This window comes from Phyllostomus hastatus, unplaced genomic scaffold (assembly GCF_019186645.2).
Source record: "Phyllostomus hastatus isolate PE091 unplaced genomic scaffold, TTU_PhHast_1.1 phas_contig_147, whole genome shotgun sequence".
NCBI lineage: Eukaryota > Metazoa > Chordata > Mammalia > Chiroptera > Phyllostomidae > Phyllostomus > Phyllostomus hastatus.
In genome coordinates this window covers 10,215,187-10,242,132 of record NW_025333603.1, presented here as the reverse complement: position 1 = coordinate 10,242,132, position 26,946 = coordinate 10,215,187, and the positions used below count along the sequence as shown (strand labels likewise).

At 36.8% G+C, this 26,946-nt stretch overlaps 1 protein-coding gene across 1 annotated transcript in view; it reads left to right on the top strand.

Annotated features, from left to right (window-relative positions):
- Window positions 1-25,165, top strand: part of CMPK1 (cytidine/uridine monophosphate kinase 1) — a 32,633-nt gene extending 7,468 nt beyond the window's left edge. Inside the window, exons 2-6 of the mRNA XM_045858280.1 lie at window positions 17,811-17,957; window positions 21,129-21,281; window positions 22,907-22,983; window positions 23,244-23,340; window positions 24,235-25,165. Coding sequence (XP_045714236.1) covers window positions 17,811-17,957; window positions 21,129-21,281; window positions 22,907-22,983; window positions 23,244-23,340; window positions 24,235-24,276 — 516 coding nt within the window. The 3' untranslated portion in view covers window positions 24,277-25,165. The remainder of the gene's footprint in view (window positions 1-17,810; window positions 17,958-21,128; window positions 21,282-22,906; window positions 22,984-23,243; window positions 23,341-24,234) is intronic.
- Window positions 25,166-26,946: the final 1,781 nt, after the last annotated feature.

The following is a 26,946-nucleotide window of genomic DNA, read 5'->3' as shown; positions in this document are numbered from 1 at the left end:
ATGAAAATACAGCACAGTTACATACAGTACATAATACTTGGCAATGAAAATAAACTACTAGACTTACGTATTCACTATACTTTTTATTGTTACTTTAAAGTATATCCTTTATACTTATGTAAGAAAAAGTTTGCTGTAAAACAGTATGCTGTGGTCCTGGCCGGGTGGCTATGTTGGTTGGAGTGTAATCTCACGCACTAAACCATTGTGGGTTCGATCCTCTGTCAGGGCACATACACAGGCTGTGGTTTTGATCCCTGGTCGAGGTGCGTACAGGAGGTAACCATTCAATGTTTCTCTCTTTCTCCTTCTCTCCCCCTTCCTCTTTCTGTAAAATCAGTAAATATATCCTCTGATGAAGATTAAAAAAAAAAACGAGTAAGTATTCTATGTTATGCCATCAGTGGCCTCCCAACATTTCATGTTCACCTCATCTCTTGATATGTCATTTTCTCTTGTGCTTGATTTAATCTCATGTTTTGCAAATTTAGTGTGGCCTAAATGTACAGTGTTCACACTTACTCACCACTCACTCACTGACTCACCTTGAGCAACTGCCTGTATTTTAATGATTATCCTTCTGAATTGAAATTAAGAGCATTTCAGAGACATTGCTCTAGTAATGGGACCTTTAGATCAGGTTAGAGAGAAAGGGTGGAGATGGTGAGAACTGTTTTATTCTTTGTGTCATGTTGGTGTGATTACCCTGACTCTGTTAACCTTAAAGCTAATATGTTTAGCCCAGTTGCCATATGAAAATGTATTTGCTCTAACAATTCAGTTGCTTTAACCTGACAAATCAGAAACAATGTGATAAGAGCATTTAGGACTTAATAGAGAACTTGTGTAACTTGACATGCTCTCGAATTTATTGTTTGCCAACGGTGTTAGACTGCATGGTGAACAAAGGTCCTCATCTGGAAAGTGAGGAAAAAGCACCATTTGTTACCTATCATTCTCAGAAACTTTCACTTTGAGAGAGTGGCTCCATGAGACAGTATGTTCCATGCCTGGGTTCCATCAGTCTTCTCCAGAAGACCCATAAGTTGGTTCTTTTATAATTTATCATTATCCTGTATTCTATATCAACAAGCCCTAACTTGGGGCACAGAAAAGACTGCTTCCTCAACCACTTTCTGTTTGGAATTTCCATAATGTAGTAGTCATTGATATTTGCAGTTGGGAAGTATTATGTTTAATTTGATCTGTAGGACTTTTATGATTTAGGTTTAGGTAGATAACATGAATTTTTGTTTTCTTGGTGTCTATGGGAGTAGAAAGACAACCCGGATGGTGTTTTGATTATGTAATTGGGAATTGACTTAATGGTTAATTTAGGTTTTTAAAGAATGGAAAATTTTATTTGCTACTTAATTAGTGATTATTGGGTGAGACAAGTGGAAAGTGGAATGGTGTCAGAAGTGGAGAATGGCAAGAATGAAGCAAACGAAGCTAGGATGGTTGGAATCTGGCTGAGTGGTGAGTCAAATATGCCTGCTCTTGTATGTGGATAAAGTTCCTGATCTCATCTCCATTCTAGGATACAATAAAGTCCATCAACTCTGAGTCTCCTTTTTAATTTCTACCAATGGATTCTGTATTCAAAGACCATAGTAGCTTGAAGGCAAAAGAGTCCATCTCCTTATCTGTCACAGAGGAATCACTTCAGGGACCCACTGTGGAGTAATGAGTCACTGAGAGTCAGGAGACCTGGTTTCAAGTGCCAGTTTCCTTTCCACTTACTGGCAAATCAGCTTATCTCAGTTTCCCCTTTTGAAAAATTCAGGGTATGGAAGTCTGGTAGGTGGTCTTGCTAACCCTAAAATAGATCTGTATCCTAGGTGTCAGAATAAGATAGTGTATAATCCAATATAGTCACTCAAGAAGCAAATTTTCCAATCACTATGAATATGTACCTTCTTTGCCATTTTGTGTTGTATGAATGAGAGCGACAAAGTATTGTATTTATAAATTCTTGCTGTATTTCATGTTTACATAGAACTTCAGAATGGTAACAATGTGTAAAGGCAGGAAAGAAACAGCTTTTTGAAATAGAACAATTATGTACATATGTATTTTTTCCATTAAAAAGACTTAAGAAATGGGAGAGTAGAGCCAACTTTTATACAATATAACATAGTATTAGAAATAATGAAGACTTTTGAAGTCAGATGTTTGTTATGTCAGATTTTGTTTATCTGCTCATCTTATTGGACATGAGCTAACCTTTTGGCTTTTGTGCATAATGTTGCAATGAATGTTGACATACAAGCATCTGTTTGAGTCCCTGTTTTCGTTCTTTTGGGTATATAGCTAGAAGTGGAATTGCTGGGTCATATAATAATTCTGTTTAACTTGTTGAGGAGCTAACAAACTTTTCCACAGCAGCTGAACAATTCTGCATTCCTACTAGCAATGTGCAGGGAGGGTTCCAGCTTCTCCACATCCTCACCAACACCATTTCCTTAACACCATTTGCTTAATTTTAACCATCATAGTAGGTGTAAAATGGTATCTTATTGTGGCTTTGACTTGCATTTTCTAATGATGTGAGCATCTTTTATTTATTTTTGGCTTTTTGTATTATTTTCTTCGGAGAAATGTCTGTTCAAGCCCTTGACCCATTTAACAATTTTGTTTGTCTTTTTGTTGTTGAGTTATAGGAGTTCTTTATGTATTTTGAATATTACATAATGTGCAAATATTTTATGTTTAACCTTTCAAGGAACTGCCTGGCTTCCAAAGTGGCCATGCCATCTTACATACATTCCCACCTGCAGGGTATGAGAGTCCCAGTCAACACTTACCTGTTTTCTTTTTTTTAGTCATCCTAGTGGGTGTGAAGTGGAATTTTATTATGGTTTTGATTTGCATTTCCCTGATGACTAGTGATGTTGAGTAACTTTCCTGTATTACTCATAGTTTGTGTGTGTTCTTTGGAGAAATGTCTTTTTGGATCTTTTGTCCTTACCAATGCCCCCCACCCCCATAATACTACATTTTAAAAATTGTCTTTGCCCATTTTCACTTGAGCTATTCCTATTTTTATTGTTGAGTTGTAAAGTTGTTTATATATTTTAGATAGAAGTCTCTTATTCAGATATATGACTGACAAATAATTTCTCCCATTTTGTGGATTGTGTGTTAATTTTCTTGGTAGTATCCTTGGAAGCCCTGAAGTTTTTAATTTTAATGAGATCTTCTATCTCATGCATTAGGACATGGTGTGCTGTTGTCCTGTGCCAATTCAGTGCCAACAGGAGTCCCCAGTTTGGGGTGTGGTGAAGAAAGAAAGTTTATTCAATGCAAACAGCTCAATTATGATACAGCAGGGCTGTGAGAACAGCATGGTTATGGAACAGCTAAATAGTGTTACAGCTTAATTATGCAGCAGCACAGCTGAGGAGCAATACTGTTGTGAAGCCACCATGGGACTGGGCTCCTCTCCAACTAGACAGCTCTGGTCTGCTCTGATGTGCTCTGACAGACATCTTTGCTGGTCCAGCTGGGGAAAACACTGTCCTGAGTCTTCAGTGGAAAGGGAAAGTAGCTTTCCAAGCCACAGGGGACTTGACTTGTATAGACAGAAGTCCCTGCCCCTAGTCCCTGATTGGTCTGTCCTCATGCAAATGAGGACTCCAATCTTTGCATTTTGGTCCAAAAGGCACTCTTCCGATTGGTGAGAATGGGGCTGCTCTGATTGGTTGGTGAGGGTGGTCAGATGGCAGAGACACAGTGCTGGAAGTAGTTCAGTAGGGGAGGCAAGCAGCTTAGTGCAGGGTTCTCCCTGAAGTGAGGTTTGTGTGAGAGCCCCCTGTGTAAAAAATGGCTGCTAGGTTCTGTTTTTTGTTTTTTTTTTTGAGCTCGGCCACTGCGGCCCTTCTTAGTAGTTATCTTGATTCTCAGGGTCCACATTCTGTTGCCTATGGTGTAGAGATTAAAAGGTTGATAAGTGAATAAAAAAACTACAGAAGAGGTGTAACTTTAAGTATCTGTGAGTTGAGAGTAGAAGAGAGAGGGGGTAATGGTGGACTGAAAGGAAGAGTGTGAGTAACATTCTTATTACTTCCTTGACTGATTCTAGAGCATAATCGGTCCAAGTTAAGTTAGATTACTGGGGCAGAAGAAGTTGCCTATTTTGCAGAGTGGTTTCCAGCATTCTTCCTGTTGTGTAGTTATAGCAGGAACATTTTTGCCCCCATAGCATTTTCTTATAAACTTGGGACTTTTCAGGACATTTCCCTTATCTGAAAAATGTGAGGCTCTGATCAAGAACCAAGAGTTTCTTATAGTATTCTGCTCCATATTACATGAATGGGTACAGTTATCTAAGGTCAACATTAAACCCTAGGCTGGGCTAGGACTTGATGGCTATGCCATCAAAAATGTATCTTTTTATAGATTGAAAAAAAATGCATTCATGAATGTAAATTTTATACCACCATTTAAATATGTAGTACCAAATAATGGTCTTGCTCACACTTCCATTAGTACAGATTGATGAACTAAATATGAGGATAATTCTTTGTTGGCCAAGCAAGATTCATTTTCTCTAAAATATCAATTGAGAGAGGTTGCTTAAGCACAAGAAAGTTCTGAAAGTGCTCCAAGGGGTTATTCTGGACATTAGAAGTAGTGTAGAGATATTGTCTTTGCCACAGAGATATCACTTCCAGAATATCTTACTTTTACTTTTTAATTCTAGCGTCTAGAGCAGGGCTTCATTGAAATATGTTTCCTTTTAAACCTTTGCTGTGGTGCCTTTTGGATCCTCCCAACTTAGTGTGTCTCTAAATTCCCATCTGTGTCTAGGCTGTAAAACTGGACTGTTTTTTGTCTGCTATAATTCTTGACTTCATGCCCATGCAGTGTGTTTTTGTGTTGCTGTATTGTACTTTTGTTTCTCCTTTGTTTCAGGAATAGATCACATTCCAGGAAATTTTTATCCAGACATCTGAATTGATATTTTGCTGCTATTCTCTGTATTTAGTTTTAAATAAGTTTTTGATTGTGCAAGTACTGTTTCCCTTTCTTCTTGAAGTTAGATGATGCTTTTTATATAGGGATTTGTATCCTTAATGTTAAGTTACTTTGAATTTCATTTTGCTGTTCTCTTAGGATTTGATATTAATAAAACATTTAAATCATTATTCTTTGTGGTATTTGCCGCTTAGAGATGTGTGGATAATATAAATGCTTTCTGAAAAAAAATTAAAGCTTTAAGAAGTTCATATGTGTGTGATAAAAGATTCAGTTTGAAAGTACATGAGGTCAAAAGTGAAAGTTCTCCATAGTCATAATCACATCAGTTTTTGTGTGTGTGTACATTTCTGATCCATTTTTGATGCATTTATACACAGACATACTACATGTGTGCACACACGTTTCCTATTGTTTTGTGACTTGCTTGTCTTTTGGTTTTTTTTTTTTGCTTGACAGTATATCTTGGATAGCCTTCTATGTCAGAACATATAGATCACTCTACTTCATTCCTGACATATACAGTCATCTATTTAGCCATTCATATATTGGTGGACCGTTTGATATCTTATTTACAAATGATGCTGATGTGAACATTGATGTACATATATCTGTGTACATGTGCAATTATTTCAGTAAATACAACTCTTAGAAATGGAATTACTGAGCCAAAGGGTGTGCAAACTTTAATTTTGATAGACACTGCTAAATGACTCTTTAAAAAGGCTGAACCAAATTACACTCCCTCAAAGTGTGAGAAGGCTGGTTTTCCCCCAACCCTACCCCACCCCAACCCCTATCCTTGCCATAGCTAGATGTAACAGTCTCTTTTATTTTAACCAATCCGATGGGTGGGAAATGGAATCATATTGCTTTAATTTGCATTTTTATTACTACCCAGGTTGAGCATCTGCCTTTTTAAAAAAATTATGTTTTATTGATTATACTATTAAAGTTGTCCTGATTTTTCCCCCTTTGCACTGCTCCACCAGCAACTCCCACTCCCTCAGGCAATCCCCACACCTTTGTTCATGTCCCTGGGTCATGTGTATAAGTTCTTTGGCTATTCCATTTCCTATGCCGTACTTTACATACCCATGGCTTTTGTGTAACTACCTATTTATGCTTAATCCTCTCACTTCACCCATTCCCTCTCACTCTCCTGTCATCTGACAACCATCAAAATGATCTCGGTATCTATGATTCAGTCTGTTACTCTTGTTTGCTTAGTTTCTTTTTTAGATTCAATTTTTGATAGATATGTATGCATTGCCATTTTATTGTTCATAGTATTGACCTTCTTTTTCTTAAATAAGTCCCTTTCACTTTTCATATAATAATGGTCTGGTAATGATGAACTCCTTTAGTTTTTTCTTGTCTGGGAAGCTCTTTATCTGCCCTTCAAGTCTAAATGATATCTTTGCTGGGTAGAGCAGTCTTGGCTGTAGGTCCCTACTTTCCATGACTTTGAATATTTCTTGCCAATCCCTTCGAGCCTGCCAAGTTTCTTTTGTGAAATCAGCTGACAGTCTTATGGGAACTCCCCTGTAGGTAACTAACTGCTTTTCTCTTGCTGCTCTTAAGATTCTCTTTATCTTTAACTTTTGGCATTTTAATAATGACGTTTCTTGGAGTGGGCTTCTTTGCATCCATCTTGTTTGGGACTTGCGTGTTTATTTCCTTCACCAAATTAAGGAAGTTTTCTTTCATTATTTTTTCAAATAGATTTCCAATTTCTTGCTCTTTCTCTTCTCCCTCTGGCATCCCTATGATGTAAATGTTGGGCCTCTTGAAGTTGTCCCAGAGGCTGCTTATACTATCCTTATTTTGGTAGATTCTTTTTTCTTCTTGCTGTTCTGGTTGGTTGTTTTTTTATTTCCTTATGTTCCAAATTATTGATTGATTCTCGGCTTCATCCACTCTACTGTTTTTTTCCCTGTAAATTGTTCTTTATTTCAATTAGCATATCCTTCATTTTGGATCTTTTTTATGCTGTTGAGGTCCTCATGAAGTTCCTTGAACGTCCTTATAACTAGTGTTTTGAACTGCATCTGATAGGTTCCTTATCTCCATTTTGTTCAGTTCTTTTTTCTGGAATTTTGACCTGTTGTTTTGTTTGGGCCATGTTTCCTTGTCTGTTCATTTTGGCAGCCTCTGTGTGTTTGTTTCTATGTATTAGGTAGAGCTGCTTTGACTCCATGTCTTGGTAGTGTGGCCTAATGTAGTAGGTGTCCTGTAGAGTCCAGTGGAAAATTTATCCACAGTTTTGAATCTTTCTCTTCAGAAACATATAATGCTTTTCTTTCTTTCTTTCTTTCTTTCTTTCTTTCTCTCTCTCTCTCTCTCTCTCCCTCTCTCCCTCTCCCTCCCTCCCTCTCCCTCCCTCCCTCTCTCTCTCCCTCTCTCTCCCTCTCTCTTTCTCCCTCCCTCCCTTACCTGAGGACATGTCTATTGATTCTAGAGAGAGGGAAAGTAAGGGAGAGAGAGAGGAGAGAAACATGTATCTATTACCTTGTGTATCTGCCCTGATCAGGGATTGAACCCATGACCTGTGACCCTTTGGTTTACGGGATGACCCTCCAACTAACTGAGCCACACCAGCCTGAGCTTGTTCTTTTTTGATACTGGCTTTTAAGTGTTTCTAGTACTTCATATAGTTCTTATACATTAGTTTTCAGTTTATTCCTAAATTTAAGTTTTTTATTGCTGTGTAGAATAGGATCTTTAAAAAATTTATGTATAATTAACTTGAATAGGATCTTTTAAAATTATATTTTCTAATTAGTCAGTTGGAAGTAACTAGTTTATTCCCAACTAAGTTAGTTTATAAGAAGAGAGTAGGTGAATAGTTATTGGTTCTCATAAACTTTTTAATATACTCAAATACATTTTTTATGCTAATTTTGGGAGTCTTTGTGTTTGAGACTATTCACATAGTGAATTGGATTTTCATATATTATAACTCTACTTGCTCTATGGTTAATTCTTTGACATTGCTTTTTCCTTGTATATATTTCATTTGCTCTTGAGCCAGTAAGGTAGTTCTGTACCTTTATTGGTATGTAATATGTAATTTAGCCACCGATTATTTTGGATTTTGCTTTAGGGCTAGCCTGTATGAGTTTGTCGGACTCCTCCCTGACCTATCTCAGTACTCTGACAGTAGGTCTTGAATCTACTAGCACAGAGCACATTTTTAGGAGTATGTTCTTTGGGAGATGCTTCTAATAGCTAATAATATTAACTGTGTAATGTAGATATTATTTTTGGTTATATAATGTATATTTTTACTTTACAAATAAGAAACTGGGATCTAAGAAAGGTTAAATAAATTTCCCCATGTCACACTAGGTTGTGGCAAAATTTAGTTATTAAAGCTTATCTCTTAGCTTCTTTCAGTGTTATGAGTATTTGACTTTATACAAGGCTGTGTACTTGTGATTCTTGCTGAATACTATGTGTTTCTCTAAATGCACTTCTGTATTTATTTGATAACTTTGCAGATGCGCAAATGTCATGTTTGCATGTATTATTGAATTCAGAGTTTGGTGTCCTTTGTACAGTTTTCTCAAGTGCTGATTCATAAATCCAAATTTTAGTTCTCAAAGAGAACCTGAGCTATTAACATGTGGTATTTTGTGATGAAGCTCTTTACAAATTGCATTCTCAAGTAGTTATTTTTCTTTTTTTTTTTTTTTAAGATTTTATTTATTTATTTTTAGAGAGGGAAGGGAAGAAGAGAGAGAGAGAAACATCAATGTGCGGTTTCTGGGGGCCTTGGCCTGCAACCTAGGCATTTGTCCTGACTGGGAATCGAACCTGTGATGCTTTGGTTCACAGCCTGAGCTCAATCCACTGAGCTATGCCAGCCAGGGCTTCAAGTAGTTATTTTTCTTAGAGTGACTTTCTTTTCATATTCCCAGGGTAAATGATATTCTCATTTTAATGTTAATTACCTTTTTAAAGTGAGAAGAAAAGTACAGTAGGGCCTGCTTACTATTCAAAAAACCCTTTGTCATAAGGTGAAAGTGCAGAGGCTAGGGCTGCAGCTGAGTGGTTGGATGTCTGTCTTTTGAGTGTTCTTACAGTAACTGAATTAACTGATTTCCAGGCTCTTAGGCCACCTGCAACAATATTTGGGTTGTGGTGAAGTGAGTGTGTAGCTTGTGGGCTCTACAGTGACTTCAAGGGTTGATCATTTAGTTAACAAGATCAGATTAGTGTTTCCTAAGAGGAACAAGACCTCAGTGCCTATCCATTAATGTTGAAGTTTCCAAATCATTGCCTCTAAATTCCTGGAATCCCTGGAGGTTCTGGGCCTGGTCTTTATCTTTGGCCATTTTCTATCCCCCTCTGGTATAGGAATGCAGATTGATTCAGAAGGGCTGAGATAAATTAAAAGAAATAAAAATACTGGAAATGACACACTGGGATGAAATTGGAATGTTAACATTCCAGTTCATAGTTGCTGTAGGGGCCATTTGGTATATAAATCAGATACCTGAGTCCTCAATTATCTGAGAAGCTTTCTGCAAAATGTTAGAGATATCCAGGCCTATGCAAATGAGGAAACCACCTGTTTGGTGGCTTCTAACTCATCCTTTCTTTAAGTTTTATTTATTGTTCTATCTTCTTGCCACTGCCTTTGAAGAATCAACTTCTTCCTCAGGCAGACAGGGCTGGTGAAGACTGGATTCCTTGGCAATGTTACACATATATGAAGACTTGCCTTTATTAATTAATAGTAGGACTCAAGTCACTTGTATATGCAAGTCACTATTACATCCTTTTGAATATAACCTTTTTACCTTCTCTGAAAGAGCACGTTGCCTGACACCTTGTAGATTCAATACATATTTATGGATTTAAAATAAGTTCCATATATTGCCTGAATTAAGGTTTTCTTTTATGAAGAGCAAGGCATTGAGGAAAATGAAATAGAGCTGTAATTGTCTGTAGTTGAATTCATTTATATCCCTCCTCTCTTCTGGTTTACAGGATGTAAGCTTTTAAAATATTACTCTTTAGTTAGAGAAAGAAGTATGCTTTGTGTTAATTTGGAGTCTGTCTGCTAAAGCTTTTTGCTTAAGAAAAGATTTAGCTGAGTTTGTAACTTCCATAGTTTATATTAATATGTAGATTTGCAATTAAATACACATGGTCAAATGCAGTGCACACATTTGGAAATCCAATGATGACAGACTAAAAATGAGATTGAAAATATGCCAGCAATTTAAGTTAAATATTACAGTTAAGCTTTTCTCCCACTGGATAGTGTTTTTTTTTATGTTAATCTTTCTTTAATAGTGATTATAGGAAAAACCTTTTTCTAACCCTCTAAACAGTTGACCAGTTCGAAGTGCTATCTGTGCACTGAGTAGCTAGCTGTTCTTGCAGCAGAGAAAAGTAGGTTCCCCAAGACTGGCAGATACTGATCCTGGAAAGTCCTCACCAGACACTTCATTTAGCGTTATTGGAAAAAGTTCTGTTGGGAATGCCTTTGAAATAACGATAGCCTTGCATGAAGTGTTGCTGGGATGCTGTAGGCTCTACAGCCATTGTTTGCAACAAGTACCAGACTGGTGAGTGAGAATGGCTCTGAATAGTACCTGCAGGTGTTCTGCTGATGCTGCATTGTTGATAGTACATAACCAGAATTTAGATTTTAAGGTTTGCCAATCTTCCAGGGAATGCAAACTAAACTTAGTCTTAAATGTTTCATAGATGTGTCAGCTATTTAAAGGACACCTAGTAGTTTTAACTCAGTCTGTTGTGTTATTTATTTATTTTAATTTATTTTTAAATTTTCATTGAATTTGTGTTATATTGGTTAATAAAATTATATAGGTTTCAGGTGTATAATTCTGTAATACATCATCTGTACATTGTATTGTGTGTTTACGACCTTAAGTCAAGTTTCCTTCCACGATTATTTATCCTCCATTCACCCTCTTCTATCGCCCCTCCCCCATTCCCTTTCCCTCTGGTAATCACCATACTGTTGTCTGTGTCTATGAGTTTTTGTTTTTCTTTGTTCAGTCCCTTTATCTTTTTTACCCAGCCCCTCAACCTCCCCTCCCCACCTCCCGGCAGCTCTCAGTCTGTTCTCTATATCTATGAGTCTGTTTCTGTTTTGTTTATTTGTTTATGTTATTCATTAGATTCTACATTTAAGTGAAATCATATGGTACTTGTCTTTCTCTGACTGACTTATTCCACCTAGCATAATACTCTCCAGGTTCATCTATGCTGCCACAAAAGGTAAGATTTCCTTCTTTTATGGCTGCATAGTATTCCATTGTGTAAATGTACCACAGCTTTTTTATCCACTCATCTACTGACAGGCACTTGGGCTATTTACAGATCTTGGCTATTGTAAATAATGCTGCAATGAATATAGTGGTACATATCTTTTTTCAAATTGGTGTTTCAGGTTTTTTCAGGTATATTCCCAGAAGTGGAATTGCTGGGTCAAAAGGCAGTTCCATTTTTAATTTTTTGAGGTAACTCCATACTGCTTTCCGCAGTAGCTGTAACAATCTACATTCCTACCAATAGTGCATGAGGGTTTGGTTTACTCTATATCCTTGTCAACATCTGATATCATAAGTCAACGTTTGTTGACTTATTAATGATAGGCATTTTGACAGGTGTGAGGTGATAGTTTTAATTTGCATTTCCCTGATGATTAGTTGAGCATTAGTTGAAAATGTTGAGCATTTTTTTCAAATGTCTGCTGGTCATCTGTATGTCCTCTTTTGAGAAGTGTCTATTCAGGTCCTCTGCCCATTTTCTAATTGGATTGTTTGGTTTTTGGTGTTGAGTTTTCTAAGTTCTTTATATATTTTGTATTACTGGCAAATATGTTCTCCTCTTCAATGGGTTGTCTTTGTTGATGGTTTTCTTTGCTGTGAAAACACTTTTAGATTGATGTAGTCCCATTTGTTTGTTTTTTCTTTTTGTTTCCCTTGCCTAAGCAGATATATCAGAAAAATACTGCTATGAAAAATGTCTGAGATTTTACTGCCATGTTTTCTTCTCGGATTTTTAGTTTCATGTCTATCATGTAAGTCTTCAATCCGCTTTGACTTAATTCTTGTGTATGATGTAAGAAGGTAGTCTAGTTTTATTTTCTACATGTATCTGTCCAATTTTCTCAGCATCATTTATTGAATAGACTGTCTTTACCCACTTGTATGTTTTTCCTCTTTTGTCAAATATTAATTGACCATAAAGGTGTAGGTTTATTTCTGGGCTCTCTATTCTGTTCCATTATCTATTTATCTGTTTTCATGCCAGTACTATGCTGGTTTGATGACTATGGCCTTGTAGTATAGTTTGTTATCAGGTAGTGTGATTTCTCCAACTTTGTTTTTTCTCAAGATTGCTGTGGCTATTCGAGGTCTTTTGTGGTTCTGTTGCAGAGGGGAGGGACCCCCCCAAGGTGGTATCAGGAAGTGCCAGAGGTAGTGGGACCAAAACTACATGATAGATTTCCATACCCTCAGGTAAGGATAAACAAACCAGCCCCCATGGCAAGTGACACGCCCAGCTGCAATGGGACTAGAAACCCTCTCCTCCCTTTGGATCATGATGGCAGGAGAAGGCCCCTGCAGAGGGCATGTGCCAGGCTAGTGAAATGTTTGGACAGAGAAAAAGACCCTCCTATTTACTTTAGGAGCACATAGGATTTGGGGCCTGGTCTTTTAAATGAAATTGCACATGGAGACTCATTGTTTCTTTTCCTTGCCCTTGCTTGCTGGGTCAGGAATCGACTCATGAAGGCTGTCCCACACTGGCCTGTGTGCCTCGCTAGTGGCAGCCCACGGGACTCTGTGGCTCCATGCTGCACAGCCCAGGTCCTGTACTGAGCCCCTTCTCAGCTCATGGACGCACAGGCCGGAAAGCTTGCTGGCCTCGGGAGTGCGAGTAGCCTCAGGCACTGGGGGGACCCCCTGGGCACAGCCAGTGCACAACCAGCTGTGGTGATGTGGCAGTGGCCCAGGCAAGGGGAAGAAGCTTCGGCAAAGCAATGGCAATGCTGGCCCCATAAGTATGCACCCCAGGGAGAGAGCCTGATGGAGAGCCGTCACCATTCATGTAACAGTCTTGGGCCCCAGGAGGACAAATAAGAATGGAGCGGGGTGTCTGGACACTGACTCTAGTTCTGGGGGTGGCTGGCTTCTTTCTGTGTTTTATGGAAGAACTTGGCCTGGATCCAGGAAGTTCCCAGCTTCCTCCAAAATCAGGCAACATTTTAATAAAGACCTTTTTCCTCCCCCATTAATCTTTGTGTTATGCATGTGTACAGTGGCAGGCAGCCAGATCCCACTTTGTTCAGTAACAGTTCCATATAAATTTTTGTAACATTTGTTCTAGTCTGTGAAATATGTCATTGGTATCTTGCTAGGAATTGGATTCTGTAGATTGCTTTGGGTAATGTGGACATCTTAATGATGTTAATTCTTCCAATCCATGAACATGGTATATGCTTCCCCTTATTTGTATCTTCTTCATTTTCTTTCCTCAATGTCTTATAATTTTCCAAGTATAAGTCTTACATCCTTGGTTAAATTTATTCCTCGGCATTTTTAAAAATATTTTATTTCTTTATTTTTAGAGAGAGGGGAAGGGAAGGAGAAAGAGAGGGAGAGAAACATCAATGTGTGGTTGCCTCTCACATGGCCCCCATTGGGGACCTGGCCCACAACCCAGGCATATGCCCTGGCTGGGAATCGAACCAGTGACCCTTTGGTTCACAGCCCGAGCTCAATCCACTGAACTACACCAGCCAGGGCTATTCCTTGGTATTTTTTGATGTAATTGAAATGGGATTGTTTTCTTAGCTTCCCTTTCTGATAGTTCATTATTGGTGTATAAAAATGCAACTGATTTCTGGATATTTATTTTATATCTGGCTACTTTACTGAATTCATTTATCTGTTCTAGTAGTTTTTTTGGTGGGGGTGGAATCTTTAGGGTTTTCTATATACAATATCTTGTCATATGCAAATATTGACAGTTCCCCTTCCTTTCTGGTTTATTTAAAAAATATATTTGTATCTCATGTCTCTGCTGTATTCCCTCTATGTAATGCAAGACTCAGTAGCAGTACAGTGGCACTTTCTAATTGCCACCCTAGCAGGAGGAGGTGCCTAGCATTTGGATCTCGTCTTGCCTCCCAGGACTTGCCATTTACCTTGAACTCTTTATTTGTTGTTGTTTTTGTTTGATTGTTTTTCTTTATACATGACCACATCTACCTAAATTTAGAAAGAAGGAAAGACAAATTGCTAGGAGGTGAGAGAAATTGATCAAGGTGATTTGAGATTTGATATCATAATATTGTCAACATTTGCCTGGTAGTAGTAATGTAGAATGCCATTTTGTACTTGTTGAGAACATTGTGCTTTTTTCCTCCCTCCAAATCTTTGTGAGGGAAAAAGTTAGAGTTGTTTTTTAACTTAAGAAAGAAAATGAAAATAAAACATTAGGACAGCTACTGTAAATGGACTGTTTATACATTTGTCACTAGAAAACTATTTTTCGTTGAATAGTAGCTTGAAATTATAATTATTATAGTTTATGGTATTTATAACCTACTGTGGTTTTGAATATTGCTCTTAACACTGTAGTTAGTGACCCACTAGATTTTAATTGTTAGGACATTTCAGAGAATGTGAAAGTTTTGATTAAGCCTAGGACATATCCATTCTTGCTTTCCTCAAAATTGCAATCAGTGACTACTTAATGACAGCGAAATGCTTGAAAACAAGCTTTTAAAGCGTAGCTGTTACTAAAATACCATAATAACTACTATGTAAGTGATGGTTGCTTTTTTGCTGTAGAAACTTTGTGGTAAGAAGCTTCCACAAAATCCTTAAGAAAAATATAGTATAAAGTAATTGATAAATGGAAGATATATTTTAAAGTGGAATGTGGATGAGAAGTAGACACATGTAAAGGTTTGATGTGGTTATATTTATTTAAATTTCTTGGGTTGTTTTTGGGCTTTGCAGATCAGGTGGTTTTCTTTCTTGACGAATTATTTTTTAAAATATCATTTGTATACCTCTACAGTTTGCAAAGTAGTTTCTCTTTAAAAAAGTGGTATACCAAAACCCATTTTACTGCAAAATAAAGTTTGCACATTTGAGATCTGCAGTGTCAGGAAACAAACTGTGTATTCTAATTTCTAAATTACTAAGATGTGCTTCCAGCTGTCTCTGTTCACGTACAGCAGAGGCAGTCCCTGCAGAGCATTTGCCATTGTTTAGTACCGTTTGTCTCTGCATTTATTCAGTATTACCATCTTCTGTGATTTCTAGACCAGTGAGAGCATCCAGCAAGCTTAGACTTCCAAGCAGGAGCCCAAGTAAGCAGTGGGAAATGAAGCTGCTATAAAATTTTGTGGACAGTATATATGCAACATGCTTTTTAAAAATTATACATAATAAATGGGAAAGCAGGTCACACCTTATTTTTTATAAAGTCTTTTCTACATCCATCTTTCAAAAGTGTGCTTATAACTTGGTGATCAAAGTAGGCATTTAAAAATTGTGTGGTGTGGAAATAATTTTAACATAACAGTTTAAATAATTAAACACTCATATTTATTTCCATTTTCTATAAATGATAGGGATTTTTTAAAGGCCTATTAACAACTAAATATACTTTTGGTGATTACTCCTAATGGAAGGAACTATATGATTGAGAGACATATATGATACTATAGTTTTTGTTTATTCTCACCAAACTTTATGCCCAATTTTAGTTAGCAGATAAACTGTTTAGAGTTTGTTTTCCTTTGCCGACTACCTTACTGGTAAGTTACTTTAGGGAGCTGGAACACGTTTAGTTAACAATTTTTGGAAATAGAAAAAGGGGTAGAGAACATATGGCTTCTGCAATCTAAAAGAGAGAGAAATTCACTGTAGCTTAGGTAATTGAAAGAGTTTTTGTAAAATGTGTAATTGAAATGCTACCTTAAAAGGGGGCATGTGTATGGGCTGCCTCAAAACTTAACATTGAAATTAAAGATAAGATTTAAGTTATCAAATATTTATTATACACTTACTATAGATAAGAAAAAAACCCACTTAGGGAGCCTTAAGAATTTGGAATGAGATGATTGTTGTAACTGAACATTGGATATGGTTCTGAGAGTGTCCTCATGTTTGATAGTAAAAACATTTAAAAAATAGATTTTATGATTCTTTTTATTCAAACAAAGAGAATGTATAAGTTCGTGTAGAGGAAGCTTTTCAATATTCAGAATTATTTCTTAGATCTATATTGTATTCTCATTCTGACCTTGGGGAAATGGCAGAACAATACCATAGCATCTTACATGACTTAGCTCAACTACCCTATACTGTGACCTATGACCTAAAACATTATATGTAAATCCTTAATGATTAGCACAGTCATAATATACTTATTGATTTTTCATAGGATATTCATATCTATTATCTCACTTAAGCCCCTTCATTAGTCTTTCTATCATAAATCATTAAAGTGAATATATACATATACATATTAAAATATAAAAATGGTATATATAGCCATTTTTATATTTTATTTGGATTATTTAAGATAAATATTTTCATGATGGCAAAGAGGTAATTGATGGCTTTTATCCCCTACTATGTGTCAGGCTCTCTGGTATGCAGTTGTCATGTATTACCTCATTTAATCATTCCACTAACTTATAAAATAGGTAACTGTATTCCCATTCTAATGTGAGACCTCACTAGAGAAGTATGAAATGGACTTTGGAGAGTAGGAAGGAAGATGCTCGTTTATTAGGTGGAGAGACAGTAGTACTTGGTAAGATACTTTTTGATTGCGTGCTGTTTACTGAGAAAGGTAACAGAACAGAAGAATGAGGGTTATGTAAATGCTGGTGAGTTCAGTTTAGACATGTTGAATTTAAGGAAGGGAAACAGACTTTAAAGAAGGTGGGTACAGCCAGCAGTGGTGAATTTTGTGTTTTGTGTGTTTTTTGCCTTGAATTTCTTTTCAAGATTTTATTTATTTATTTTTAGATGAAGGTGTAGGGAGAGAGAAAGAGAGGGAGAGAAACATTGTGTGGTTGCCTTTCATGCGCCCCACCCCCAGTAGGTCCCCGCCCCTACTGGGGACCTGGCCTGCAACCCAGACATGTGCCCTGACCAGGAATTGAACCAGAGACCCTTTGGTTCACAGGCAGGCACTCAGTCCACTGAGCTTCACTGGCTAGGACTGCCTTGAATCTTACAGATATTTGTTAGGCACTTCTTTAAATGTTAATAACATTTAAATGTTGATTGTGTTTGTGACAGAATATAAAGAGATGTTGATGCTTTCAATAATTAGATAAATTTTGGGAGAATTTCACAGTTTGTGAACGTTACAGTTACCATGCTCTATGTAGGTAAAAGATGTGTTTTAAGCAAACTGAGAGATTGCATGAAACCTCTCTTACATTTTTATTATTTTTTGAAGATTATATTTATTTATTTTTAGAGAGAGGGGAAAGAAGGGAGAAAGAAGGAGATAAACATCAGTGTATGGTTGCCTTTTGTGCACCCCCAACTGGGGACCTGGCCCACAACCCAGGCATGTGTCCCAACTGGGAATTGAATCAGTAACCCTCTGATTTGCAGGCTGGCACTCAATCTACTGAGCCACACCAGCCAGTGCTAAATTTTTAAATTATTTATTAGATAAGCAAAGCTTTTTATTGTAAGAAAAAATAGAGTATAAAAATTAAAATGAAGAGATAAAACCAATAGTCCTACTGGGTTAACCATATTCTAATTTTTTTCCCTATTTGTTGTTTCTTTCAGAAATATGGCTACACACACCTTTCTGCAGGAGAACTTCTTCGTGATGAAAGGAAAAACCCAGATTCACAGTATGGTGAACTCATTGAAAAATACATTAAAGATGGAAAGATTGTGCCAGTTGAGATAACCATCAGTTTGTTAAAGAGGGTAAGGACTGTGACTGCCAACCAGTTTAAACCAGCAAGGAAATGAGAATTTAAATCTACCTTTAGAGTAATGAAAAAAATCAGAGTATTGAATTTTTCTATAGAAGATGATCATGGTGTTTAAGAGTGGGAACTCCACTTCCACATGGGAAGAAATTGGACAGTAACAAGCATTCTTTGCTTTGGTCTAGGATCAACTCAACATTCATATGTGTGCACTTGATCTCTTTTCCATTTTTTTCTTCTTTTTCTTCTTCTCCTCTTTTTCCTCCCCCTCCTCCTTTCCCTTTTCTGTTCTTTTGTAAACTTCCTTCCTTCCTTCCACTTCCTTCCCTCCCTTTATCCCTGTCTTCCATGACCTTCCTACTGTTGCCATTCTCTTAGTCTTGGGAATCTCCTTTTTTGGTGTTTGCATCACCATCTTCAAAATGAAATGCAAAGATTAACAGCTATCAAAGTGAAATATTTCCCATCTAAAAAAAAGATGCATTTTCATAACTTTCCACTTCTAGTCATTAATGAGTATTTGCACATGTAAGAAAAAGTTAAGGAGAAATGCAAGAATGGGCATAGCAAGGAATAGTTTAAACTCGATGGGAAAGAGATATATGAGCATCTGGATGGAATCAGAGAAACTTGAGGATGAAGAGTAGCTTATTCACACATACTCTTACCTCTTGTCTCAGAGACTGGAGTAATCTGCTTCTATTCCAGAGTAATAAATCTCCTTATTCTCTGGATGTAATGCCCTTTCTCCACTTTATAGCTAAGCATCATGAAAGACCAGTCTACACTTTTTACTTTTTCACTTTCTACTTGTAACCCTTTGTAGTCATGTTCTATGTCCATCTTCATTGAAACTATTCTTGCTGTTGTTACCAATAATTTATATCAAACACAGGGGATATTTTTGTCATTTTTCTTGTAGCATTTAACTCTGCTCACTGTCTTTTTGAAACTCGTTCCTTGTTTGTTCTCTGTGACACCATTTTTCTTGATTCTCTTCTGTTTCAATAACTACTATTTCTCAAGTCTCCTTTGATAAATCTTCTTCTGCAAGTTTCCTAAACCATATATTTCTCAGGGTTTTATCCTGGGTTCTCCTATTATTTTATATATTTCTTGCTGGATGGATTTAGTCATGCCTAAGGCTTTCCATGTGCTAATGGTGCCAAAATCTGTAGCTATAGTATGCTTTTGTTTTCTGAACTGCAGACCTACATTTCTAACCAACTACTAGGCATCCATCGGTATGTCTTACAAGTGTCCCAGAATCACCATGTCAGAGACTGAATGTATCATCTAAAGTGTGATCACCGTTATTTTCTGTCCTGCTTAATGGGTCTACCATCTCATCTACCCAGCTGCCCGGGCCAGAAATCTGGGTTTTATGCTGTATTTTTCAAGTCTGCCTCACTTTCCCACATTCATTCAGTGAGCAGATCCTTCCATTTATCTTTCTCTTAATCCTCTTCTATTTCATCTCTTTTCTTTATTACAACTGTCACCTTAGTTTAGACCCTCTTTTCTTCTTGACTATCACTAGAACCTCCTCCTAGTCTTTTTGCCTAAATCATTCTTGTCCCTTTCGAATACATCCTTCATGGTGCAGTCAGGATGACTTTTTTTTCCCTGAAAGGTGACATGAGCATATTCTTCTTTGCTTAAAGTTCCTTAGTGATCCTGTATAGCTTCCAGAATAAAAACTAGATCCTCCGTGTGGCATGATAAGTTCTTCATTATCTTGCCCCTCATACTTTCTGGTCACATCTCCCACCATTTTATATACATATCCTAAGATTCAGCTGTACCAGCTTACTTCAGATTCATCAGAGCTGTACACTTTCTCATTTCCGAGCCTTTATACATATGCAGTTTACACTGTCCGAAGTACTTGGACCCCTGCCTGCCCACCACTTCACTATTCAGGATTCAGTTCTGCCACCTCTTAGATAAAGCATCCAAATTTCCCAGGTAGTTTGTGCTTGCTTCTTTGTTTTATCATAGCAACCTTTTATGCCTCATCATAGAATTTAGCACATTTAATTACATATTTGTTATCCACTGGACTGTGAGCTCCCCAGGGGCCAGGTCCTTGCTCTTCATGTCCCCTGTGAGTTAGCCTTGAATAAATGTATGTTGAGTGAGTAGAATATTGACGAATCTCTTCGTATATCTTCCACTATCATAATTGGTATAGAAATGTTATAGCAGGGGCACAAGAGCATGCTGTGGAACTTTTGTGACTGTTGGAGAAGCTATATGCTGGAATAAAGCCAGCCCTCAGATAAAGGAATCAGGAGTCCTGATGGCCGTTGTTCTTGAGAAACTAGAAAACAGTTTGAGCATTTACGGGACCAGATATTGATTTGCGACGGAATAGAGGCTCCTCTGGACTTTCTCAAAGTCGCACATCTGTGCTTATCCCATGGTGACTGGTGTGGTAAGAATTTGGAGATTAGACATCTGCATCTCCCATTCACATATTCCCATGTTCTACTTAAATTCAGACTTGAGAAGAGGATAGTGAAATGTGCTCTTCTTGCTGTCTCTCTGAAGGTAGTGTTTTCTATGCTCCCTGTGTTTGGGGGTAGCCAGTGAGTGGCATTTAGGTTTAATTAGCTTCAATTAAAAGAAAAAAAAGAATATTGACTCCTTCACTTACAATTAATGCTAGCAATTGTTATAATTTTCCAGAGCTTTTTGCAATTGGCCTTGAATTATTGCAGAGAATCTTAGTGCCTTTAGATGCAGCATACATACTTCCCACCACAGCAGAATGCCTTGGGAAGAGGAGAGGGAAGTCAGGATAGGGTCTCTAGTGGCTGAAGCAAAGATATTGGTTAATACTTATTTTTCTCTTTTGCTGTTTAAAACTTTGTGGATGTATATGTTAAAGCAATATGTGCTTACTATAGAAAATGTAGAAACTACAAAAAATGTCTATGCCCATAAAGTGGGGGAAGGGTACACATCCATAATTCAACCAGCAACCATGTTAATACATTGGATCATTTTCTTTTAAGTCTTTTTTTCCTATTCATCCTTCACACTCTACTTAGGATTTAAAGAATAGCAATAAAACAAGCACCAGCTTGTTTATCCACTAACCTGCTTAAGAAATTGAATTTTGTTAATGTAGTATTGACCCTAAATCTTCCTTTTCCTCTAGGAAATGGATCAGATGATGGCTGCCAATGCTCAGAAGAATAAATTCTTGATTGATGGGTTTCCAAGAAATCAAGAGAACCTTCAAGGTTGGAACAAGACCATGGATGGGAAGGCAGATGTAGCTTTCGTTCTGTTTTTTGATTGTAATAATGAGGTAATACATATGGTCATCTGTCCACATGAGTTTTAAGCAACTTAATTGTCAGCTATACAGAAATACAAAGTGGCTTTTTGAAAATACATAGTTTATTGATTTTGGAGAGAGAGGAGAGAGAGAGAGAAACATTAATGTGAGAGAGAAACATCAGTTGGTTGCCTCCCATTTGTGCCCCAACCTTTTGGAATACAGGACGATGCTCCAACCAGCCTAACCTCACCAGCCAGGGCCAAAGTGACTCTTTGCTGATACTCACATTCTCTGTTGGCAGCAGTGTCTTTTTGAATTGGAACATGGGATGGACGGAACAGCACTGTCTTGCCGTTGGAGTGCTACACACTTAATGGCATCAGCAACGTGGACCTAAAATTTGCTTTTTTTTTTTTTTTTTTCCCCAGAAGAACAATTTGTCTTGTATTGTTTTTAAGTAGGAATTGACTTGTACAATAATGTTAGCTGATAAAGCTGCCCCCCATTACTTCTTAGGTATGAGCTGTTATCTTGCCTTAGGACGGTTGTTTACTGGAAAAGAATCACACATTTCTGGGAAGTTGAGAAAACTTCCTGTTTTACAGAAACATTTAAGTTGGCGATTTGTCTTCTCAGAGTAAAATGATCTTGGGGAAAAAAAGCAGGAAAGCATTCTTTTTCTTGATGGCACTTTTAATAACATACTTAGACATACCTTTGAATAATTAAATTAATTTCATGGAATCATTTAATTAAAAGGTCTGTTTCACACCTGTAAACTTCATTAAATTAATGCCAGCAGCCTGAAGGAGTAAGCATCTGAAGTGCTGGGCGTCACCTGCAAGGTGAAGGGTCACCGCTGATTGATTCCAGCCAGGGCACCTGCCCAGGTTGCTGGTGGTTGGGCGTGTAAGAGAGGCAGCCCTTCAGTCTCTTTCTCTCACATCAATGTTCTCTCCTTTTTCTCCCTCCTTTCCCCTCTCTCTCTTAAAAAAAAAAAATCTGAAGTACTGCCTTGAAGGAAATTGGCTGGTTGAATTGCAAATGTCCTCTGGTGGAAGGACTTGCTGAAGCCTTTGAGTTGTTTTAAAATGTAACTGTCTTCTTCCAGCCCCCAAAAATATGTTTTCACTTATTCTTCAAAGTTAACTTTAGAATGTTACCATAGCTTTATAACCAAGGAATGTTTATTCACAATTAAAAAGGGGTACTTTATTACAATGCAAATATGTTGATTTTTAAATATTTGGATATTTATGGAATTATTGAAAAGTAAGCAGAAATAGAACAAAGTTTGAGGCCTGTAATTCATACCTAATAAGTTAATAATAATATATCCTAGCTGGAACCGTACACATAGAGATCTTTTTATTGCGGTTTGAAAACTAATGCACAGGAAAAACTGAGTCATGAATGAATTCTTATTATGCTCTCTACTTACTTAACCTAGTTTATATAAATTGAACCACATGTTTAAATTTAAAAGGACTTTATATGTTGATTAATGAATTAGACACATTTGGTTTAATGCAGGTTTTTTCTTTAACTCTTAAAACTTTATTCTCTTTTCAGGTTAAAAGAATGGCAGATTCATATCTCTCCTTTTTATTTTGTCCTTTTCAAAAGAACTTTTAATTTATTGATCTTTTCAGATCTGTATTGAACGGTGTCTTGAGAGGGGAAAGAGCAGTGGGAGGAGTGATGACAACAGAGAGAGCCTGGAAAAGAGGTACTTTGCAGTTTTTGTACAATAGCCACCTTAGCCTCAGTTTGCAACTTGAGTAGCAGGCTAAACACTTGCCTCGTTTGGTCCAGAGAAAGAGAAAACGCCATGCTTAAATATGTGAAATGGCTTTACCTAAGATGATGGTGAGGGAATTGGTTGAGTCAGATCCAGTGTTTTCCTCTAAGCTTTCCTATAACATGTGGGAGGATGGCGAGATACGTAGAATCTTGCAATATTTCCTTTTTTTTTTTTTTTTTTTGCAGAATTCAAACCTACCTTCAGTCAACAAAGCCAATTATTGACTTATATGAAGAAATGGGGAAAGTCAAGAAAATAGATGCTTCTAAATCTATTGATGAAGTGAGTATCGCTAGCCTGCCTTAAAAAAAAAGTCAAGTAAAAATGTGATGGAGGGGTTAGGCAGGAGAAAAAAAAAATACTATGACAGAATAGTGTGCTTTTCAAGACACTGGAGACTAAATGAAAAATTAGGCTTTTTCCCCTTTTTGAGTAGTCTAAAATGGATTTTAAAACTTCAGATTTGTTCTTCCTAAGAAGTGAATGATTTATTAATTCCAAAACTCATTTCTTAAACACTGGAAAATGGGCACTTTGAGGCTGTGATTTGGACCATGATCATTTTTTAAAAGTCTATAATGTGAGTGGCAGGCCTTGTAGGTCAGGAGCCCCAGGCTGTCTTCATCTCTTCTATCGCAGAGCGCACGGCTCCAGAGGTACAGAGTTTCTGTGACTCAGCACTGCTGTCTCCCTCATGAGTCAACTGTGGTTTGCAGGCCCCCAGTGCCCAGAAACTATTTCTAGTGCCTTTTAATTCACCCAGTCTTTTCCTGATTCCTGAATCTTCTTCCTCTGGACCTTTCTTTTTTATTACGTAGTTGTTTCTGGTTTTTTATCCATTGCCACTTTCTATAGTGATGAGGTAATACATCAGAAAACTTACTGTTTCGGAATCAGAACTAGGAAGATAAGCCACTTATATCAGTTTTTGGTAGCTGATCAAGAAGTTTTGTCCTAAGAACACTAATAAAATTGAATGCATCATTTTCATAATTTTATATGTATTATTTATGGTGTTATGTTACTGTCTAAAGTAAAATAGATGAAACTAAGAAATACTAATATGTTTTTTAATGATCTATTTTGGAAATTAATGTAAAATTGATACATTTTAAGGCTATATGGTATTTTAACAATAACTGCTTTTTAAATTGTTACTCTCTTTTTCCTTTACAGGTTTTTGATGAAGTTGTGAAGATTTTTGACAAAGAAGGCTAACTCTAGACCTGAAAGCATCCTTGAAATCATGCTTGAAATATTGCTTGGATAGCTGCTATCACAATCCCTTTTTAAGTCAATTTTAATGTTTCATAATTACATCACAATTACTGGCCACAAAGTATATAAGACAAATTAAATTTTTTTATCTTCTTCTCTTTTTTTTGTCACAGGAATAGAGAGTGAATTTGGATCTAATTTCATCTTAGCTATGGTGCTCACAAAACAAAGAAGGGCATTAACTAGTTCTTTGTTTTTATTCAATAAGAAAATCCCTTTTATAGTTTGTGCCTTCTGTGAGCCAAACTTTTTGGTATGTGTATATCCCTTTAGTAATTACAATGTGTCAGGACTAGGGATTCCTCATTTCCTCTTTTTCTTGCAGGTTTTAAATTTCTAACCTGTTAAGGAAATTTGTGGACCAAATTCCAAAGGAACTCTTTGTGTAGTCAGTTCTTGCATAATGTGTTTGGTAAACATTCATAAAATGAATTGCTAGGAGTGTTTTAGTATTTGTCAAATAACTGGCCATATCCTATAGAAAGGTAAGGAAACTTAGGCTACATTTCCCTACAGCTTGTACAGAGTTGTGTGACAGGGCGTAGTTTCTGCTTCCAGGGATTGGGGTGGGGGCACCGGGGGTTCAGAGCCTGACAGAATCGTCAGCTTTATTCTGACATAAATCTGAGGATAAGAGGCAAGGATCACTTCTAATGACGTGTGTTCCTTATGCTCTATTATATAGTGTTATTAGTGATTAAGTTGATCTCAACAAAATTTCTAGCAGTGGAATCTTGAAATGCATGTACTAGATTTATGGTAAAATGAGTTTTTTTGGTTTGCTTTCTAGACTAAATATAACATTAGAATAAAGTAGAAGAAATATAAAGGTTCTATTTCCCATTTGTATTTTATTTTTTTGATTTTTTTCATAGTTATTGTTTAAGAAGATTTAAAAAATCACTGCACTTTGGTCAGAAGAATAATAAATATATCTTATAAATGTTTGATTCCCTTCCTGGCTACTTTTATTCAGTAAATTCTTTTTTCTGGCATCATGTTGAAGCGTGGAAAGGCGTAGAATAAAAAGGGCTATAGAGTCCAAAGAAATTTCTTCTTAAATCTGTTCTTCCTTTAAAAATTTTTGAGAAATGTATTTTCTCCATTTTTTTCTGCCATCACCAATGCAAAGTGGTATTTAAGTTTCTTATTATGAGACTTTTTAAAATGCTTCTCATCTTCAGCACATACACTGTTTGCTATACAGGGTTAAATTAGGCAAAATGTTTGACTTTATATAATTATTAATATAATTAATTTTTATATTTAAAGCCATTGGGAATAATAAGGACAATTTATAGATATTCTTATACAGCGGTGGGGCTAAAGTGGGTTTACACTTGTTTGTATGGAAAAAGACATGCAAATCACGATTCTTACAGTAGCTTTATTAGCTCACAACTATAAACCCACTTTTGCCCACCCCTGTGTTATAACAGATTTATTTATTTGTATGTTATGGAATTCACTTATTAATGATGAATTTTCAAACATACTTGCTGTTATAAAAACAAAGTGTTCATAAGTGCTATAACACATTAGCCACCAAAATTTGTATTGACATTATCTTGGTTTCTTGGAAGAGATTGTAATGAATTCTTATCTAGTGTTTCGGTCCAGCCAATACAGCCTTCTGCACTGGGTAATTTAATTAAGCAGCTGTAGTGTGGAGCAAGAGTAAAGACTTAAGGTTTTGAGTGCATTCCTACTCACATAAGTGAAGAAATGCATCAGATGGGGATCTAAATATTTATGTTGGTATTGTGAAAGCAGCCTTAATTTAAGGATTTTAAGAAGACTGTTGAGACTAGGTGCTTTGCTTACTTCCATCAAATATCTTTCTGTAGCATAATTACTAAATTATGAAGCTCTGCTTTTTGTTTGCTTTTTAAGTAGAAAAACATGTTAGCAATATTGAGTTTAGGAGCTGATTTGATTGAGACACATCTAACTTTACTAGTTAGGTCATTCCATTTGTTAAAGATACAGTCACCAAGAAGTTTTTGACTTTCTTGAAGACCCCAGTGGAAGCTTTGCCATTTAAAAAATTTACATTATTTCCATTCAGTGATGCTGGATATATATGAATATTTAGTAAATAATCCCAATAAATTTTGTGCTATGGCCTTTGCTGTTTGCTGGTTCAGATTTCTGTCCTCTCAAGTATATTGAACATTTAGCATGTGGGTCCTCACATAGCAAAAGCAGAATTCATGATCCAGGAGGATTTTCTGCTCTGTGTGTTATGTTTGGGTGTCTTGAATTAAGCAGAAAGCATGACTTGATCCCAGTCCTCCAAGAGTAATCTGGAGTGAGGTACAAGTAGCCCGTTCCATTACCAGCCTGCAGCATCAATTCCTTGTCTCTCTGAGGGGAAATTGGCAGCAGGCAAGCAGTGTGTCTGTCTCAGGATGCGGTGGTGTCTTTTGTGGCTTTGTGGCTTTGCCCATGTAATTTAAGTGGTTGTCTGACATTTCAGTGGTCCCTGTAGATAATAGTGGCTGAAAGTATTGGCCAGACGAGGTCAGCATCTTTTCCCTGGAGGTTTGGTCTTTCATCTTCAAACATATTAACTGCACCAGCCGCAGAGCTGCAAACACATTCTCTGCC